General features: G+C 41.5%; 2 protein-coding genes across 2 annotated transcripts in view; one reads left to right on the top strand and one right to left on the bottom strand.

Moving 5' to 3' along the window:
• The window catches only part of dnah3 (dynein axonemal heavy chain 3), a 35,509-nt gene extending 19,491 nt beyond the window's left edge, over positions 1 to 16,018 (top strand). Inside the window, exons 39-61 of the mRNA XM_035406028.1 lie at positions 541 to 670; positions 1,457 to 1,693; positions 1,838 to 1,941; positions 2,071 to 2,365; positions 2,604 to 2,780; positions 3,307 to 3,430; positions 3,847 to 4,003; positions 4,092 to 4,235; positions 4,358 to 5,024; positions 5,132 to 5,297; positions 5,428 to 5,644; positions 6,662 to 6,844; positions 7,412 to 7,610; positions 7,790 to 9,931; positions 10,175 to 10,400; positions 10,563 to 10,807; positions 11,665 to 11,781; positions 11,924 to 12,081; positions 12,723 to 12,890; positions 13,115 to 13,257; positions 13,498 to 13,702; positions 14,669 to 14,806; positions 15,021 to 16,018. Of these exons, the coding sequence (XP_035261919.1) occupies positions 541 to 670; positions 1,457 to 1,693; positions 1,838 to 1,941; positions 2,071 to 2,365; positions 2,604 to 2,780; positions 3,307 to 3,430; positions 3,847 to 4,003; positions 4,092 to 4,235; positions 4,358 to 5,024; positions 5,132 to 5,297; positions 5,428 to 5,644; positions 6,662 to 6,844; positions 7,412 to 7,610; positions 7,790 to 9,931; positions 10,175 to 10,400; positions 10,563 to 10,807; positions 11,665 to 11,781; positions 11,924 to 12,081; positions 12,723 to 12,890; positions 13,115 to 13,257; positions 13,498 to 13,702; positions 14,669 to 14,806; positions 15,021 to 15,374 (6,696 nt within the window). The 3' untranslated portion in view covers positions 15,375 to 16,018. The remainder of the gene's footprint in view (positions 1 to 540; positions 671 to 1,456; positions 1,694 to 1,837; positions 1,942 to 2,070; positions 2,366 to 2,603; positions 2,781 to 3,306; positions 3,431 to 3,846; positions 4,004 to 4,091; positions 4,236 to 4,357; positions 5,025 to 5,131; positions 5,298 to 5,427; positions 5,645 to 6,661; positions 6,845 to 7,411; positions 7,611 to 7,789; positions 9,932 to 10,174; positions 10,401 to 10,562; positions 10,808 to 11,664; positions 11,782 to 11,923; positions 12,082 to 12,722; positions 12,891 to 13,114; positions 13,258 to 13,497; positions 13,703 to 14,668; positions 14,807 to 15,020) is intronic.
• On the bottom strand, positions 15,934 to 20,313 carry lyrm1 (LYR motif containing 1). The gene is made up of 6 exons (XM_035406039.1): positions 20,226 to 20,313; positions 19,551 to 19,613; positions 17,180 to 17,343; positions 17,029 to 17,089; positions 16,775 to 16,806; positions 15,934 to 16,507 (listed from the first exon to the last, which is right to left on the bottom strand). Exons 3-6 carry the CDS (start codon positions 17,336 to 17,338, stop codon positions 16,391 to 16,393), a joined length of 369 nt encoding a protein of 122 aa, XP_035261930.1. The 5' UTR covers positions 17,339 to 17,343; positions 19,551 to 19,613; positions 20,226 to 20,313; the 3' UTR covers positions 15,934 to 16,390.
• Positions 20,314 to 20,319: the final 6 nt, after the last annotated feature.

Here is a 20,319-nt window from a genome sequence, read left to right as displayed (position 1 = left end):
CACACACACACTACTGACTCAGCAAGTTCCATAATGAATTTGTGATTGTACTTGCACGGGGTGTTGAATGACTATTTATATGCTGTTATTGATGCGCCTATTACACCTACTTAAAAAGACGTTCGAGGCACTACTTGTAAGTGTGGAAGTCGAAGCAGTCGTACCTGCAAGAGAAAGGTCATGTAATCACAGACCACCAGCATAATAGTCTGAGCCTCAGCTGAGGTTAACATCTCAAGAATGAAAGAAGCACAAACAAGGTTTCTTACAGCATAGTAAAAGTACAGCAATGTGTAACAAAAACAATTGATAAATGATCACATTTTTTCTGCCATACAACTTCATGGAGCTTCTTTCTGTTAGGGTGTTTTCCATTTGGGATTTTGACCTTCAGCTAGCTGTTGCCTTGCTCTGCAGTCCTCCAGCTGAAGCACAGTAATACCACACTGCTTCATCCGCAGGAGCAGAGAGCCTGCTCTGCTAGCAGGTGTTGACCCAGTGCTGATGTGAGCATGTTGCATGTGATGCTTCTTCCTGCAGATTGACGACATGTTCAACTGGCTGATCGACCCCTGCCTGGACTTCATTTACAGGGAGTGCCGCTTCTTGGTGCAGACCTCTCCCATCCACCTGGCTTATAGCATGATGCGACTCTACAGCTGTCTCCTGGGTGAGTCGCAGCTATCTGTGAGGAAGGACTGTTTCCCTGCAGGCGAATATGGGAGGTCACCTTATATACTTACACATACAAGTATACTTTGTACTAGTGGAACACAAACTAGGCAATTCCAGTGGTCCATAAAAACAGGGCATAATAAGAATGATATAGTGTCCACAGCTGTTCTGTTGAAGGCATACTATGCAGGATTTCTTAGCCTGTGTTTACAGTCAAAGAAATCTCCTCCTCTGTCTTAAACCCCAGCCGACTAAGTTTTCCCACCTAATGTAGCGTCGCTTTTAATCCCTTCGGCTAACTTCAGCTGCCACCACCGAGGAAAAACAATTCCAAGGTTAAATAGTTCTTGAAAGAGCCTTGTCTGCTTGTCTTTTTACTTTGCTATATCTGGACTTCTTTGATAGCTAGCTCTGCAGCCACACCCAGCTCTCCCCAACCAGAAAACAGCGCCATACCCTGAAACGTCCCAAACACATATTAGAATAACAAATACAGGTAAAGGTGCACAAATTTGGCGAAATTACCTTGAAGTGCATAAAGACAGAAATTTCCAGTGCATCTTAGATATGCCTTAAAATGCCTATTTTATAATATTTTCAAGGTAAAAATTCTGCATAGTATGCCCTTAATGAGGGGAATGTCTGAGTTAATGCAAGTCTCAAATAACACAATACATCTGTTGATATATAGTCTGTAAGGGTCACCCTATTTTTTAAATACTTTTTTGACCAATGAAATAGTGACAGCTGATACAAGTTTTGTAACTGTGTTCTTTGGCAGATGAAATTGCACAGTCAGGAGCAAACGACACAGAACCCATGTCCAGCCAGCAGGTCACAATGTGGCTTCAGGGACTCTTCCTGTTCGCTGTCGTGTGGAGCCTGGGTGGCACCATCAACGGGGACAGCCGCAAGAAGTTTGACGTCTTTTACCGCAACCTTATCATGGGCATGGATGACAACCACCCCAGGCCCAAGAGCATCCACCTGACCAAGAAAAACATCTTCCCTGAGAGAGGTCAGTGACCTTAGCCATTTAATAGTAGCAAAATTGAAATTCAAGAATTGTTTTAGTTTCCAGCCGTCAGCTACTAAAAAGGAAATATTTTTTATAATTAATAAAATAAATAATTGTTTTCAATCTTATTTCTATGATCTACAGGCAGCGTCTATGACTATTACTTCCATAAGCACGGATCAGGGCAGTGGGACACATGGACAGATTCCATCACCAAACAAGAGGCCACCATTCCTGCTGGCGCCAAAGTTAGTCAACCCGGGGGTCTCACTATCACTTCACAAAATGGCATGGCTGCTCTGCTCACTAATACCTTTTTAATAGCCTATGTCTGTACTGTGCCACAGCTGCCTTATATGACGCTATCTCCCCATCAGGTTTCAGACCTCATCATCCCCACCATGGAGACAGCACGCCAGTCGTTCTTCCTGCGCACCTACCTGGCGCACGAGGTGCCCATGCTGTTTGTGGGGCCTACCGGCACGGGCAAGACGATTATCAACAACAGCTTCCTGCTCCGGCTCCCCAAAGAGCAGTACACCCCCAACTGCATCAACTTTTCAGCCCGTACCTCTGCCAACCAAACGCAGGACATCATCATGTCTAAGCTGGATCGCAGGAGGAAAGGGGTTTTTGGCCCACCTATGGGCAAGAAATGTGTGATCTATGTAGGTGAGGACCTGGTGTACATTCCCATATTACTGAATTTTTACTTGTTTGAACTTCAACAGATGCTGTTGAATTCCTCATGTCAACACAAAAAATTGTGTGTTATTAATAATAATAATGCAGGAAACTGACCCTGTGTTTTTCTTAATAATGTTTGTCTGACATATCAGTGTTTTTTCAAGTGAATGATAGACAGCAATCCATTACTTTATTGACAAAATCTAAATTGTTATTGTTACAGATGACCTCAACATGCCTGCAAAAGAGATTTATGGTGCCCAACCGCCCATAGAGCTTCTGAGGCAGTGGATTGACCACAGACACTGGTATGACACAGACACCTCCAGGCTGGACATTGTGGATGTGCTCTTTGTGTCGGCAATGGGTCCCCCTGGTGGTGGCAGGAATGACATCACAGGTAAAAAATGCTAATAATTCAAGAAGTGAATTACATTCGAAATTACATTACGATTACGATTATAATACAAAGTATTACATCAACCTTAATGTAATGTACCTGAGTAGTCTTAGATACAAAATCCTGTCGTCAATTTTATTACTTAAGAATGAGCGTTTCAGTTTTTAAATATTATTTGTGAAAAGTTTACTATTCTTTATTATAAAGAATTATGTATATGTATCAAAAAGGTCATTGTTATTAAAGTGTTTATATATTTAACTAAATATTAATTAAGTAGTTGCAATGCATTCTGCTATGATCTGAATTTTTGCATTCAGCAAGTTAATTTCATTTGTTTTTGCTGAATAATAATATAGTTTGAATATTAAAACAATATTTACTTTTGTAGTGTATTTATTTGAATATGTCTACTGTTTGAAAGAGTTGAAATCCACAGGTCTGGTAAATGTACTGACAATGTTGTCTGAAAACAATATTTTGGTGCTCAAATGTAATATATTTATGACCTGTTTGCTTGTTCAAGGTCGTTTCACCCGACATTTGAACATAATTTCTATTGACTCCTTCGATGATGAGACTCTGAGCAAAATATTCACATCCATCACTGACTGGCATTTTGGGAATGGATTTGATGCTACCTTCTTTAGGTGAGAAGGTCACTGAGACCTATGTCTCTGACATAAACTCAACAGGCTCTGAAAAATAAAGGAAAAAAGTACATTTCCAGGCTTCAGGGGCCTGAAAGACAAAACTCAGTCTTTCATAACAAAGACTGTTATTTTAAACTTTCATCATATCATATTTTAATTGAGCAGTACTACAAATCACAATCTTCTTGGGAACAACTGGTGCCTTTAAGACCTGTGGGTCATCTTTCTGTCACTAAAGTATAGTGAGGATTATGAGTTTATGGCCTGTTTTAATTTTGGCACTGTACTTTTACAAAGATATTTCACAGTATTTTAGCATGTAGCTGCTGCTGTTTGTCCTCAGCTAGCATAAATTAAATGTTTCTTAACAGGGGCTTCACTGTGAATAACTTTATGGTCTTCCTGTTTTTAAGACTTGGTAAGATCATGGTGCAGGCCACCATGGCTGTGTACAAGGATGCCATGGAAAGTTTCCTTCCTACACCCTCCAAATCCCACTATATCTTCAACCTGAGGGACTTTGCAAGGATCATCCGTGGAGTTCTGCTATGCCCCTACACCCACCTTCAGGCAAGACTCTGAGTGACACTTGTGTTGTTTTTGTGTTGTTCACTTAAAATAGGTAAATGGATGTGATTATGTATCTGTTTATTTACAGGAGGGGGATAAACTGATTAGATTGTGGATCCATGAAGTTTACAGAGTTTTCTATGACCGTCTGATTGACAACAATGACAGAGAGACGTTCTTTGAAATTGTTAAGGCAAGGACCTCCGACTTCTTCAAGCAGAGCATTGACAAGGTATGGAATTTAATTTATTGACGAAATACTTTATATCCTTTGGTCTCTCCATGAACAGGATGAATGGGTTTGGAGTAGTTAAATAATAAAAACAAGCGCTGCTTCTTTCCACCTCTCCATAGCTGCTGATCCATCTCTCCCCATCGGGGAAGGTGACAGATGAGAACATTCGCAGCCTGTTTTTCGGGGACTACGGCAAACCTGACTCAGACGCCAAAGCCTACGACGAAATCACGGACCTGAAGCAACTCATGGAGGTGATGGAGTACTACCTGGACGAGTTCAACAATGTTAGCAAAACGCCCATGTCCCTGGTCATGTTCAAGTTTGCAATCGAGCACATCTCACGCATCTGCCGCGTTCTCAAGCAAGACAACGGGCACCTGCTGCTGGTGGGCATCGGTGGCTCGGGCCGACAGAGCGCATCCAAGCTGGCGACCTTCATCAACGAGTACGACCTCTTCCAGATCGAGCTGACCAAGAACTACGGCATTCCGGACTGGAGGGACGACCTGAAAAAGGTCATGCTCAAGGCGGGCATCGAGGGAAAGAGCACCGTTTTCCTGTTCAACGATAGCCAGATTAAGGATGAGGCTTTTGTGGAGGATACCAACATGCTGCTCAACACTGGCGATGTGCCGAACATCTTCCCTGCAGACGAGCGCGCGGAAATCATAGAGAAAATGCAGGGCATTGCCCGCATGGAGGGCAAGAAGATTGACGCAACGCCCCTCTCCATGTACAACTACTTCATCGACCGTGTCAAGGCCAACCTGCACATTGTACTAGGTATCACACACTCTAATCTGCCTCCTTCCAGAAACACTGATGTTACTTTCCATTCTATATAGGCATTTGTTTGTTTAAAATGTTGAGTCATTTTTTTGTCGTTTTAGCAATGAGTCCAATTGGGGATGCCTTTAGGAACCGTCTGCGCATGTTCCCCTCCCTCATCAACTGCTGCACCATTGACTGGTTCCAAGCCTGGCCCACAGACGCACTAGAGATGGTGGCTCATAAGTTTCTGGAAGATGTGGAGATGGAGGATAACATCAGGAAAGAGTTAGTCGAAAACTCCTGCTTTGTAGCTCACAGAGCCCCTTATAAGTAGCTGGTCCAGTACATGAAAGACTAAAATAACCACTGCACTGTCGCTAGACTTGAAGGTTTGACTGCTCTTTGTCTGCTGCAGGGTGGTGGAAATGTGCAAAACCTTCCAGGAGAGTGTGAGGCAGCTTTCAGAGGCATACTTCTCTAGGCTCAGAAGACATAACTACGTGACGCCAACCTCCTACCTGGAGCTCATTCTCACCTTCAAGGCACTGCTCAACCTCAAACGGCAGGAGGTGGACACCGTGAGGAACCGCTACATAGTGGGCCTGCAGAAACTGGAATTTGCTGCCTCTCAGGTAGTCTTGCAGTGCTCTCACTTAATATCAGCAACCTGATGTTGTCAATAGATAATTTATTCATGGTTTTTACTGATAACACTATTAACGGTAACACGTTCTCTGAATGGTCCTACAGAAGACCTGTAATACTCCTTGATGAACATAAGCCCTACATCGTACCTTCATAAATTCTACATAGACATTCCTAAGTTCATGATTCATAAATTATTACCACAAACAGGCATGTGGTATGTATCATTTGGTATGCCATGGTAATATATTTTGCTTCAGTGGAGAGATAACATAATTGTGGGAAAATATGGGTGGTGTTGCTTTTGAGTATGGCTTTTTAAGGTTTCTGAAACATTGGGGTGTACAAAACACAGTGGGCCTCATTCACGAAACATGCATATGATCAAATTTGATTATTAGCTGTGCTTACAAACATAAGCTTGTACATGGAACATGCTTCCACAAACATTTGGCATTCTTTTTTTTCTTATATGAATTTGTTTTTTTGTTAACATCCAAATTTGTGTGTGTATGGAAGCACACTTAAAGGCATACGCAGAAGATGTTTCCTTTTATGATAATAATCTTGTTGAGAACACATGTAATTAATTTTGTTTATTGATAAAATTGATTTATGATAATTGATGATGATCTAATAAAGACCCACAAACACGTAGCCAAACCCAGCGTTTTAGTTGCTTTTGGATTACTTGGATCTTTAGGGATACATATGAGGTGCAGCTACGTTTGCAATGAGCGACGAATGGCTGATGTTTGCCCATGACCAGCTGGCATGCCTTTTATGGGACTGCTATAGGTTGTTTCCTTATGCAAATCAACATGAACAGGCACAATTGCCATTCATCCTCTGATACGCCCAGGATATGCTCAGAAGTCTGCCCATATTTCGATGAATCTGACGTTGGTTTTTCATAGGAACTTATTAAGAACAAAAGTAAGAAGATGCCATGCCGTAATCTTAAAGAGATCATGTAAATAATAACATATAACCGTGGTGTGCAGGTGTCTGTGATGCAGCAGGAGTTGACAGCACTGCAACCAGAGCTGATAAAGACATCAGCCGAGACAGACGAGATGATGGTGAAAATTGAGAAGGAAACAGTGGAGGTGGATGCTAAGAAGGAGCTGGTGTCTGCCGATGAGAAAGTGGCCAATGAAGCAGCAGCAGCAGCCAAAGCCATCAAGGTGCCAACCCAGAGCCTGAAAGAAACACTAACCTGTCATGCTTTGTAACCACGTGCTCTCTAAGTAATTAAAGTAACATTTTATATACACATTGCAGTTTCTACTTGGAAATCAGGTACTTCTGATTGGTGCTAGTCTTTTGGACAGTGAATAGAACAGCTCTACACCATATACCATACCATAAAACTATCTTTATACCTTACATGGATGCCAGACCTCTCCACTACACACAACATTTGGGGATTTGACTGTTACCTCTCTGAGTAGTCCCAATGGGTACTTGATGTCACACTTATACTCACTGGTCAGAGAATGTTATTAGCCAGGTGTGGGGTCATTACTTGAATAACTGCGGTGGATGCACTTACTCTGTCTTTCTAGTGTGGGTCACTCTGGAGTGTCTGCTTTATTCATGTAATGTAATGTAATCAAAATTCATGAAGTTGGATTTGTTGCTGGTTATATATTAATTGAAATCTCAGATGGACCTGCTGGTCTTGATAGTTGAGTATACTGTTATCTTGATGGGTTTACCATTTTCTCTCTCTTTATCTCTGATGTGTTCAGGATGAATGTGAGGGTGACTTAGCAGAGGCCATGCCTGCTCTAGAGGCTGCTCTGTCAGCCCTGGACACCCTGAAACCATCTGACATAACAGTGGTGAAATCCATGCAAAACCCACCTGGGCCAGTCAAGCTGGTCATGGAGTCCATCTGTGTCATGAAGGGCATAAAACCAGAAAGGAAGCCAGACCCTGGTGGCTCAGGTAAGATTTATTCATTTGATGATATAATTAAATTATTTATTTTGAAAATATTAGATTCAGAGCACTCTTAGATAAATGGATAGACTTGTGATTATAATTGCTTGTCATTTTGAAAAATAATTTCATTATTTAAGACAGTAATTTCAATAAATGATCATGCTTTTTATTTTTCAATGCAGGAAAAATGATTGAGGACTACTGGGGGTCATCTAAGAAGCTGCTTGGTGACATGAAGTTCCTTGAAAACCTGAAAGCATTTGATAAAGACAACATCCCACCAGCCAACATCAAAAAAATCAGAGATAGGTTCATTGACAACCCAGAATTCCAGCCGTCCATCATCAAAAATGTGTCATCGGCCTGTGAAGGGCTGTGCAAGTGGGTACGTGCGATGGAGGTATATGAGCGCGTGGCTAAGGTAGTAGCCCCCAAAAAGGAGCGCCTGAAGGGGGCGGAGGGAGAACTGGCAGTGCAAATGGCGATGCTGGCTGTTAAGCGAGGAGAGTTGAAGGAGGTGGAGGACCGGCTGCAGGCCCTGAATGACACCTTTGAAGCCATGAACATAAAGAAGAAGGAACTGGAAGACAACATTGAGCTGTGTTCGCAGAAGCTGATCCGAGCAGAGAAGCTGATAGGCGGACTCGGCGGGGAGAAGGACAGGTGGACGGAAGCCGCCCGGGTGCTTGGGATCCGGTATACTAATCTCACTGGTGACGTGCTTATTTCCTCGGGCATGGTGGCATATCTGGGGGCTTTCACTGTGGATTACCGTGTGGAGTGCCAAAAGGACTGGCATATGCTATGTCAGCAGAAGAAGGTACCATGCTCTGAAGAATTCACACTCGGCAACACTCTGGGTAATCCTGTGATGATTAGAGCATGGCAGATTGCTGGACTGCCCGTGGACTCCTTCTCCACAGACAATGGCATCATAGTGTCCAACTCCCGCCGCTGGCCTTTAATGATAGACCCTCAGGGCCAGGCTAACAAGTGGATTAAAAACATGGAGAAGGCTAATAAACTTGCAGTAATCAAGCTCTCAGATGGCAATTATGTGAGAACTTTGGAAAATGCCATCCAGTTTGGCACACCCATCCTGCTGGAGAACATAGGGGAAGAGTTGGATGCTGTTCTGGAGCCCGTGCTGCTAAAGCAGACATTTAAACAGCAGGGGGTAGAGTATATGAGACTGGGAGAGAATGTTGTGGAATATTCAAAAGACTTCCTTTTCTATATGACCACTGGACTCAGGAACCCTCACTACCTGCCTGAGATTGCAGTCAAAGTGTGCCTTCTGAACTTTATGATCACCCCACTGGGTTTGGAGGACCAGCTTCTGGGGATTGTGGCTGCTAAGGAGAAACCTGAGCTGGAGGAGAAGAAGAACCAGCTCATTATCGAGAGTGCTGCTAACAATAAGCAACTGAAAGAGATTGAGAGCAAAATCCTGGAGATTCTTTCCTCTTCTGAAGGCAATATCCTGGAGGATGAGACTGCCATCAAAGTCCTGTCTTCTTCCAAAGTGCTGTCAGAGGAGATTTCTGAAAAGCAGAAAATTGCCAGTATTACAGAAAAGGAGATTGATGACACTCGCATGGGGTACCGGCCTGTGGCAGAGCATTCTTCTATTATCTTCTTCTGCATTTCAGAGCTTGCAAATATTGAACCAATGTACCAGTACTCTCTAACTTGGTTTATGAACCTCTATGTCCAGTCCATTGCTGACAGCTTAAAGAATGAAGATCTCCAAACTAGAATTAAGAACATTGTTGATCACTTCACAGTCAGCACATACAACAATGTGTGTCGCTCGCTCTTTGAGAAAGACAAGCTGCTCTTTTCCCTGCTCCTCACTGTCGGAATTATGCAGGGCAAAGGTGAGGTGGACGACATGGTGTGGCGTTTCCTCTTGACTGGGGGGATTGCCTTGGACAATCCCTACCCAAACCCTGCCCCTGAATGGTTGTCAGAAAAGTCCTGGTCAGAGATAGTGCGGGCATCCAAACTGAAGAACTTGAGCGGACTTTATGAGCATGTCCAAAACAGCATTTCCAAGTGGAAACAGATCTACGACTCTGGAAAACCCCACAAAGAGCAGCTGCCAGACAACTGGAATGACATAAAGGGGATGGATCGCATGGTGATTCTGCGATGCTTCAGACCTGACAAACTGGTTCCAGCTGTTCAGGACTTCATTACAGACAAGATGGGCAGGACCTACATTGAGCCACCCACCTTTGACTTGGCAGGCAGTTACAAAGACTCAAACTGCTGCTCACCTTTAATCTTTGTGCTTTCTCCTGGATCTGATCCCACTGCAGGTCAGGCATTGGTATTTCATTTATCGGTACTTTGACCCATACCCAGTTTGTGTTTATTTCAATCAGGGAATTCAGAATACTTCACAGAAATGTCTTTCTGTTGTACAAATTTACTTTCATGTTGCAAATAGTATTCAGTTAAATTTAATAATATCCTTCTCATTCCATGCCTATTGCATATAATTACAGATATTTCATGTGAACTTCTGTGATTCACCAGATTCCTTTTTGCTTGGGTTTCAGGTCTGCTTAAATTCGCTGATGACTTGGAGATGGGAGGAAGCAAGATTCAGACTATCTCCCTTGGTCAGGGCCAAGGCCCTATTGCAGCTGTAATGATTGAACAGGCTGTCAAAGATGGTACCTGGGTGGTGCTGCAGAACTGCCACCTTGCCACCAGCTGGATGCCGGCCCTGGAGAAGATCTGTGAGGAAATGATCACCCCTGAGACTACCAGTCCCACCTTTAGGTCAGTGGGGGAGAATGGCTGTGAGCTGCAACACTATCACAGTCAATGCATATCTTGTCTTCAGAAACATCATATCAGTCATCTCATATAACAGAGGGCCAAGATTTATATCTACATTTGATTTGGTAACATCATTGCTCTTTGATAATATTGCTCCTGCAGGTTGTGGTTGACCAGTTACCCCTCGGACAAGTTCCCTGTCAGCATCCTGCAAAATGGAGTCAAGATGACCAACGAGCCTCCGAAGGGTCTTCGTGCCAACCTGCTCCGCTCCTACCTCAACGACCCCATCTCAAACCCCTCCTTCTTCTGTAGTTCCAAGCAGCAGGAGGTCTGGCAGAAGCTCTTGTTTGGTCTGTGCTTTTTCCATGCCTTGGTTCAGGAGAGGAGGAACTTTGGGCCTCTGGGTAAGACTTTATCTGGCTATGGTAGTATAGTTTAATTAATGTTGTTAAATTACAGTTCAGTCAGTTTGGGAATAGAGTTGCACATCCTATGTTACTGAGAATATTCAGAGAATTGCTTCAGGTAAGTATGATTTTTGTGAATGAAACCAGTACATCTCTGCATTGTCCCTATTTCTGTTAATCTAGAATTTGCAGTTAGGCTTCGTAAAATGGTGTTTACATAACGATTAACAAGCAACCCTTGATTGTCTGTTCAGGAGATTAAAATACTTTATTTCTGTAGGAGCTACATACAGGCTTTGCCTCAGGAGTACATAATATGTATATGTCATTTCTCAAATACAATTTATATGAAAAATTATTTATTTGAACTCTGCTCACAATCACTTCTATTGTCTATGGTCTGAAACAGAGTTGTGACTCCAACTTGACTCTGGAAGTCTGGAAGGAATTAAGCCATTTTGAGAGTCAGTGCTTTTGACTGTCAAAGCCATACTACATAATCATTTTTGAAAACCTCCTGGCATTTTATGCATCTTCTTATTGTTGTTTTATTATTTTCCTTTTGTTTTCATCTTTTTTTGCTGTTATTTTACTTTTCACCTTTTTGCAAGTTTATTTGCTTGGTTGCTTTCTTTTATTTCCTTCCCACTCAATGGTTGTGCTTTATTCCCAGTCTTATTGTCAGCCCTATGTCTTAATTTGTTTGCCTTGTGTTCTGTCTTGTGTTTTGCATTCTTTGTGGCTTGTGTCCCATGGCCTGTCAAATGTGTCATATTTAAAATCTTGAAAAATAAATAATTATTTAAAAAATAAAGCCAGTTGCTAAACTGAGAAACTTTCTATGTTGCCCTCAGGTTGGAACATCCCCTATGAATTCAATGAGTCTGATCTTCGAATCAGCATGAGACAAATCCAGATGTTTCTTGATGAATATAAGGATGTTCCTCTGGAGGCACTGTCTTACCTAACAGGTGAGCTCCGGAGAACCATCATCAGTGTTATCACCTTGTTAGGAAAACCCACTTGTTCAATCAAACAAGACAAACTGCATATGTGGAACTGTATGGATTTTCTGAATTGCACTGAGATTTTTTGTGTTTTTCATCTTTTCAGGGGAGTGTAACTATGGAGGACGAGTCACAGATGACAAAGACAGACGGCTGCTGCTGTCCCTGCTGTCCATCTTCTACAACCGGGATTTGATGATGCAGGATGGCTACCGTTTGTCTGAGGGAGACGTGTACTACGTTCCTCTTCATGGTCCCTATGAAGTGAGTTGATTTGCATTACATTTCGTGTAAATCAAATGTTTCATCAACAAAGGGAGATCAGTCAGTATTTAAATTAAGACATGCTGAATGAGGACTCATTAGTCAAGCTTTGGGACAATTTGGGATTTATTCACAGCTCTTACAATCATCCTGTCATCACTTACTGATGTCTTTTGCAGATGGCCTGATCGCCACTGATTCCAAATTCGTCCAGTAGTTAGTTTCTAAGACATTCCATACTACAGTGTGTGTGGAGTACAAATAAAGGAAAAAATTGTCTTTATCCCAAAAATTATGGAGCTCATCGTATATATTTAATACTACAAATACTGAAATAGAATACTTTTTTGTAAGGCCTAAAGAAGTGCTCTCTGATAACATTGCAGATGTGGGTGACTTTCTTGTTATACCATCTATAATTTAGTCATACAGCAGATGCTTTTAGCCAGAGTTCCAATAGTGCATTTAAAATGGCAAGAAAATACCACCAGAGATATGGAAAGTAGCAATCATGTAAGCGCTACCATCAATGTGCATTCCTCAAGACCTATGACCTATAAGAGAGAGAAGGGTCCACTTTTTAAAAATACATTTTCATTGATTTTGTTAATATAAATGTTTTGTATCTTTATCTGTTTCAGACCTACATTGATTATATCAGAAACCTGCCCATCAGTGCTGACCCTGGAGTGTTTGGACTTCATAGCAATGCTGACATCACCAAGGACAACCAGGAGACCAATCAGCTTCTGAGTGGAGTGCTGCTGACATTACCCAGACAGTCAGGAGGTGGGGCCAAGTCTCCCCAGGTGAGGATGTGTTTATATAAACAGATTAGGATGACTGCATTCGGGGAGCACACATTTCTGGACCACATTGTTTCAATTCATTGATGGGACAGAACAAAAATATATATTCGTTTCATAGCAGCAGCCATGTGGTAAACACTGTTTCCTTTGGGATATTAAGCTTTTGAAGGTTTCACGAACAGTAAAAATGCATCTGCCAAACTTTTCATTCTGAACACATTCAGGAAATAGTGGATGAACTGGCAGCTGACATCCTATCCAAATTACCAGCTGACTTTGACATATTGATGGTGATAGAAAAGTATCCTGTGGTATATGAGGAGTCCATGAACACAGTGCTGAGACAGGAGCTTATCCGCTTCAACAGGTACGCTGCATACAAAAAGAGGGAGTGGATTACTGAAAGACAACTAGTCTTTGTTCTTTGATTCTAGCTTTAAAAAATGCATGTATTTATGTCTGTACATATTTATGAAACGTTTTGCCTTTTTTGGTTTATTTTTTGTATGTGAGGGACATCAGTTGCTGCTAGACTTGGTGTGTTCTGATCTTTGGCGACTGCTTTTTTCTATGCTGAGTGATGGCTACCACCATTGTCTCCATGCAGACTGACTCAAGTGGTGCGCAGCAGTCTGGTAAACATTGGCAAGGCGCTAAAAGGACAGGTGGTGATGTCGGCTGAGCTGGAGAACGTCTTCAACAGCATGCTGGTGGGAAAGGTCCCCACCATGTGGGCAGCCAAGTCCTACCCTTCACTGAAGCCTTTGGGCAGCTACGTGGCCGATTTCCTAGCTCGGTTACATTTCCTGCAGGTAATCCATGCAATTCTTATGAAAAATGTAGAAAATTGCTGTTCCCATATGTAAACAGCTAGAAAGTCCTCACATTTATGAGATTCCATTTTTTAAATAGAATGTTAAAAAGATGAGTAGTATTCTGTTCAGTAAGATGATAATGTCTGTGTCTGTTATCAAGATGTCTTTATGATGTAAAAAGTCCTGACCTACTGAAATGAAATTATGGTCAGAATATCTCCAGGCACAGCAACAGTTGGAATTCATATTCCACACATTTGGCCTGAACAGGATCAAGTACTCTGTTGGACAAACAGACAATTTGGCACAAAGTTGGTAGAAAACAAACCGAACCAGGAACTAGTCAGTTACAGTTTATCACTATTTTTCACAAAGGACTTCTACCACAAGCTGGTTTTCAGATATCACTTAAATGCTCTGCCCACTCATTCATGCAAAGCAATTTAAAGATATTTGTTGTGACTTACCTTTCAGTTGTACATCTCTGAGGCATTACAAACTTTAAGCTTTACAAACACCAATCTGTTACTTACTTAACTCTGCTAGTTACATTTTCCCTTTAGAGGAAATTATATTGTAGTACCCTTTTTTTCAAGCACCATAAATGATACTCCAAGAAAGAAATCTATTTAGCAGTGAGGTTCAAATTAGTGAAGTGGGACTCTATTTTTCTGTTTCCTTGAGCCAGATTAGTCTACTTTTCCTATATTTTTTATTTATCAAATACATCTCAGTAAATTTAGCCAAGATGGATAGTTAGTTGGAGTCAAAGGAAATAGTATTGAATAGAACATATAATGATATGTAAATGAAATAACAGCAAAACTAAGTCTATACACCTCGGGTTATAATGGGAAACAATTTTATCAAAATTATCTTTTAGCTAGTTGCTGTATGTATAACTAGTTAATGAAATAAGGTGGCAATAATGAAATAAGGTGGTCCCCTTTTTCTGTTTCACAGGACTGGATAGACAACGGACCACCCAATGTCTTTTGGCTCTCCGGATTCTACTTCACACAATCTTTCCTAACAGGGGTGTCACAGAATTTTGCGCGGAAATACACTGTTCCGATTGATTACATTGGCTTTGAATTTGAGGTGAGATGAACCTGCCTTTTGTATACAGTATGTCCTCTACCTGGCCAACCAAAAGAAGCTTATTAACGTTTTTACTTGGCTATCAAATCCAATTCAGGACACTAATCTGACATTTAAAGCTATGGGATTGCTACAGTAACACCTACATAATGTCTATGTAAAGAAGTTTGCTTTCAGTGAGATCAGTTGTAGTGTCTACTTTGTGTCCGGTCAGGTGACCAAGCAGGAGACCGAGATGGAACAGAAACCCGAGGACGGGGCCTACGTCAAAGGGCTGTTCCTGGAGGGCGCACGCTGGGACCGGGAGAAGATGGTGATCGGGGAATCGTACCCCAAAATCCTTTTTGACCCCCTTCCTATCATCTGGCTCAGGCCGGGAGAGATGTCCAAGTTCCTTCATGAGAATATCTACGTCTGCCCCGTCTACAAGACCAGCGCCCGCCGTGGCACGCTCTCCACCACCGGCCACTCCACCAACTACGTGCTCCCCATCGAGCTCCCGTCAGACAAGCCCCAGAAGCACTGGATCAACAGGGGCGTGGCCTGCCTGTGCCAGCTGGATGACTGAGCTCCCCTTCTGTCTGTTCCCGGAAGACAGCACCTTCCCACAGTTCTCATGGAAACAGACCTTTTACTTTGCTATTGTATTGCACACTGACAGCAACAAACCACTACATTACAATCACCAAACCTTATATAGCACGAATGATCATCTTATACTGCGGGTTTCAGAAAGGTTAGGATTTTTTGGATTAGGGGTGTTTACATAGAAATCCGGTTTATGTTAACAAATCCTCTCGTTACTAAAGCCAGTGATACTGTTTACATTAGCGTGTTTAAATGATTTACTGGCAAGTCACTAAAACCTAAATAAATAAATCAATAGGGTATTTTGACATCCTATTATTTACAAGTAGTGTGTTTCATGGTACTGGGTGTGGAATTTTGGAATGTCCGTAGTGTCTTATTGAAAAGTAGTTACATCAGGTAATGGTCTGGCATGCAACTGGCACTCCGATGCACTTTATTCCTATTTAATTTTGTGATTTATTTTTCAGTGTGGGACTTCAGTAACTTTTAAATGTAGCTTTCACTTATACAACTACTTAATAAGCAGAAATGTTTGTAAAAAAAAAAGTCATATTTTATTACACAGAGAAATAAAATCCAGCGTATTATCTTACACAAGATTGTATAGCTTAATTAAAAAAAGAAAAGAATAAAATACATCAGTGCTAAGACATGAAACCCATTTCTTCAAGTATACGGCAAAAGCAGAAACAATGTACTGGGCAGACCAAACATGCAGTTGACTGCACTGCGTGAAGTATAGCTCTGAAATGTTTGCGAGAACAATGAACTTAACCAATGTGATAATATTGTACGCTTATGCTGAATGAATAGAGGAATGGCTTTTATCACCAAGTCACAGCCACTCTGTATTGACACCAAGCATGCTGAGAAAGGCCTCAGGGTAGTGCTGTAAATATCGGAAGGCCCCACCTCGATCATTCCCACATTCTCCTTCAAAGCTGTGTTTCTGCATCCTGACCCCTGGCTCACACCATAAGAACTGTGACATCATCAGGAGGTCTCGTCATGTGACTCTAAGTAAATGGGCTTGGCCTGCTTCCTCAGTCTTGCCTGGGCGCGTAGCTTTCTCCCTTTCTGAGTGGCAAGTCCCATTGGAGGAAGGTATGTCTGTAAGAGAGAATAAGATGTGGTCTATGCATTTTTAATCTCTCATTCATTATGTAGTTATAATATTCACTGTATAAAATGTAGTTTAACAGAAATTAAATATCAATTTAAACTGGCTCTAGATGCATAATCGATGGTCTAACAGGGGCCCTGTCAACCTAGCGTAGAACTGATGGTTTGTTTTAATCAAACAAAAGAGAATCACTAAAAAAAACAACACTAAAGAGAATACTACAGTAAGCTGTCCATTTTAATTGCATGACTTACCGGCCGTGGATATGGATTCCTGTAATGCAGCCCTAAAAAAAATGAATATTTTTGTTTACTCTAACTCACTCTGGAGTTTTCAGTTCTTCTATAAACCACAGAAAACCAAAATAGTATAGACAAAGAAATATAATACAAACTTGGATTTCTATGGAGTCATTGAAAATTAAAAATTTTACAGTTTTCAGTTAGTTACACAATTTCAAATCATTTTCAATATCATTATAAAGCAAGTGAAACAGTTTTTATCTCACCAATTTCTATCCTTGCTTGGCATTCTTCTATGTACGTCTTGATTGATTGCGGGTCAGTCACCTTAAATGAAGTAACAGAAAACTAAGCCAGCTTACACAGCTGTAGTTTCATGAAGCTTTTGATCTTGAGCCCGGGAAAGAAATAGCCTACCTGCTTGTTCTGTCTGAACAGAGTCTGTGCCTCTTCAGCTATGTAGAGTCTCTCTCTCTCAGTGTCCTGCAGCAGTGCGGACTGTGCCTTCCAGGTCCGAGCGATGCGCAGCACGCGTCTGTACAGTGAGAGGACCTCTTGCCTTGTAGCTGCCGTCATCTGGCCTAAGAGGCAAACAACAGTTCGTCCAGATCACGCCATTATAAACATTTACATTCATGTGTTGATCATAAACGTTTAACACAGGTGCAGTGTAGATTCCCATTGATATTCAAGTCATGTGAATCGCCTGAAAAACAGTAGACGCGACTACTTAAGCCTGGCAAGTTCAAATATGGTCAGTGCATTTGCATAGTACCCGTTTTAAATGTATTCCTGTGAATGAGTTATTTCACACTATTTCCATATTGAAATACAAGCAAAAAGGAGGCAGATAGTTTACGTGCAACAATAGAAGTTACCAACTGGCAGTATAATGCATCATGATTGTACCTGTTGGTTATTCCATGTCATTTCACACACCATGACACCATTGTTCTGAAATGTTTGCTGTAGTTAGAAACAGTTAAGACAAGCAGTCCCGTAACATTATTTTGCATGGAGCTATGGTTTGTTTCTGTATGCTATCTAATGTATTCCCAGTGAATATGGTGATGGTTATTTTCCCCTGTACAGATTAATGAGTCATTTAAGTTATTTGTGTTTTGTCCCATCATACAGTCTTAAACTTCCATGTTCTGACCATGAGATTGTACTGTTTCTGTTATTAGATTAAATAGTGTGAAGAAAAACCATGTCTTCAAAATTAAATGAAAGCATTACTTTCAAATGATACCGATTTAGACATAACCCTGAATTTGTAACGGACCTCATGCTATTCTCTACCTAGGGTGGGCCAGTACAGCAGCATCTGGTCATCAGAAACGGTACTATCACATTATATAATGGATCATATAATGAACAACTTCAATGGCTTGATTAATCTGTACGGAGGAAAATAGCCAACACCATATTCATTGAGAATACATTAGATAATATGAAGGAACAGTACTCTAAGCCATAGCTCCATGCTACTCATCAAACAGAGAACTGATCTTATGCACTGTTTGTTGTGGTTGGATTGGGGCGGAGTTTGGAGGAGTCTGTGGGTGGATTTTGACCCATTTATTTTGATTCCTCATTTCTTAATCATTATCAGTGAACAGTTTGGTACAAATAGGAAGTTGGGTACTTCATTTACTTAATATTATGTAAACTACCTAAATAAAATTTGGGTGCCTCAATTAGCTTGATTTCTCCCATACCACCATGCACCCTGTTCCTGCCAAATGGCTGAAGCTAAGGCTTGGTTAGTACTTGGAAGGGGAGACACCTGGGAAAACTAAGTTGCTGGAAGTGGTGTTGGTGGGCCAGCAGGGGGCAATCTTCCCTGTGGTTGAATAAACCCCAATGTACCAGTGCAATGAGGGGGACACTGTGCTGTGAGATGCCATCTTTCGGATGAGACGTTAAACCGAGGTTCTGACTCACTGTGGTCATTAAAGACACCATGACACTTGTCGCAAAGAGTAGGGGGTTCCGCGGTGTCCTGGCTAAATTCCCAACCTGGCTCTCTCAAACTTAATTCACACCTAATCATCCCCTAATTTAACTGGATAAAGAAATATTCTTTCCCTCTCCACCTTAGCTAATGTGCGGTGAGCGTTCTGGTGCAAAATGGCTGCCATGCATCACCCAGGTGGGTGCTACACATTGGTGGTGGGTGAGGTGAGTTCCCACTCATCACTGTAAAGCACTTTGCACATTCGGAAAGGTGCCATTTAAATGCATTGATTCATTCATTCACCCAGATCAAATTATATTTATGCAACATGAATGGTTACCCATTTCTAACTACAGGAAACAATTCAGAACAACCTGAGATGGTGGCTGTCAAAATCCACTTTTTTGTCTGAAATGACACTGAATGACTCCAGTACCACCAGGAGGTGTGTGTTTCATTATATGTAACATGACACGCACAGAATTTAGCTTTTATCGGATAAATAAAAATCACTTGGTGTCCTTTGAGAGAGGATACGCGGTAGCCAAACATATTGAAGGTGAAGTAGGCTACATTTGACCTAGAATGATTCACAACTCATAAAATGAAACGGCCAGGCACTGGACAGTTCCACAACTCACCAGGAGATGGCAATAAGCACATATATTGTATGGTAAATGTGAAAAATCCTTCAAACAATAAATGATGACACAAAACCCACAACAACACATTAAAATATACACAATGGGCAGTAATACAAGTCTAGGGGTTCCAAAAGAAGCTGCAACAGATCACAAATAATTCAAAAAGCCAGAAGTTGGAACTCACAGTAGCTGTTAGGGTAGGTCAGGTTGAGTCTATGTTCCCAATAGACCAATGTCGGTGGCGGTACTGTGAGGAATGTAAGATTAGACCATCATGATGTTCATTTACATTACCAAATGTCGAAGACATTGGGGTGGGGCACTGGGGGGAATAGTAAATAGTCTGACGGTCTTTAAAACTTGAAGTCATAATTAAAGCAGACATTTCAACTGACTTTGTACCAAACACACTTGTACAATAGCACTTTAGTGATGATGACATTTTAGCAACAGCCTCCTACATCTTTCTGACATTAAATACGGTTTTACCAACTATATTGTAACGCCAACAGTAGCAAGCGCTGTGAAAATAACGCTTGTGGGGTAAAGAAAATAGCTTCTAGCAACAGACCATGCCCTTAATCCGTGTTGTACGACACTAAAATAACTACAATAAAAAATAACATGAACTCGATTATCAAACCAACACAGCTTACTTAACGTTAGATTCCGTGCCTCCAGCTGACCATATGATTAGTGCCACGCATCTACAACAAACACACAGCTACCAGGATACACTTGATAAACCTGAACACCTACAGTAACAGTGGGGGGTTCAATGTTAAACGATTGATATTATAATTCGAGTATTCTAAATATTTAGCTATCTAGCCAGCTGAGTAGAACTATCTTGACCTACCTTACTAGCTGCCTTCTACTCTTGTCGCTTCATGAATGACGTTTTGCGTGCGAGCTCCTGCCGAGTGACGTTCTGCACAAGCAGCTGTAGCGAT

Source organism: Anguilla anguilla, chromosome 2 (assembly GCF_013347855.1).
Source record: "Anguilla anguilla isolate fAngAng1 chromosome 2, fAngAng1.pri, whole genome shotgun sequence".
Lineage (NCBI taxonomy): Eukaryota > Metazoa > Chordata > Actinopteri > Anguilliformes > Anguillidae > Anguilla > Anguilla anguilla.
The sequence above is the reverse complement of the archived record's forward strand: the minus strand, read 5'-3'. Positions and strand labels throughout refer to the sequence as shown.

What these genes read in the sequence shown, in the direction of transcription:
- lyrm1 (XM_035406039.1), bottom strand. Translation starts at nt 17,338, where the DNA reads ATGACGGCAGCTACAAGGCAAGAGGTCCTCTCACTGTACAGACGCGTG. An exon ending in TGTTCAGACAGAACAAGCAG is followed by an intron (nt 17,090 to 17,179) that starts GTAGGCTATTTC and finishes ACTTCATTTAAG; the next exon opens with GTGACTGACCCGCAATCAAT. An exon ending in GGAATCCATATCCACGGCCG is followed by an intron (nt 16,508 to 16,774) that starts GTAAGTCATGCA and finishes TCTCTCTTACAG; the next exon opens with ACATACCTTCCTCCAATGGG.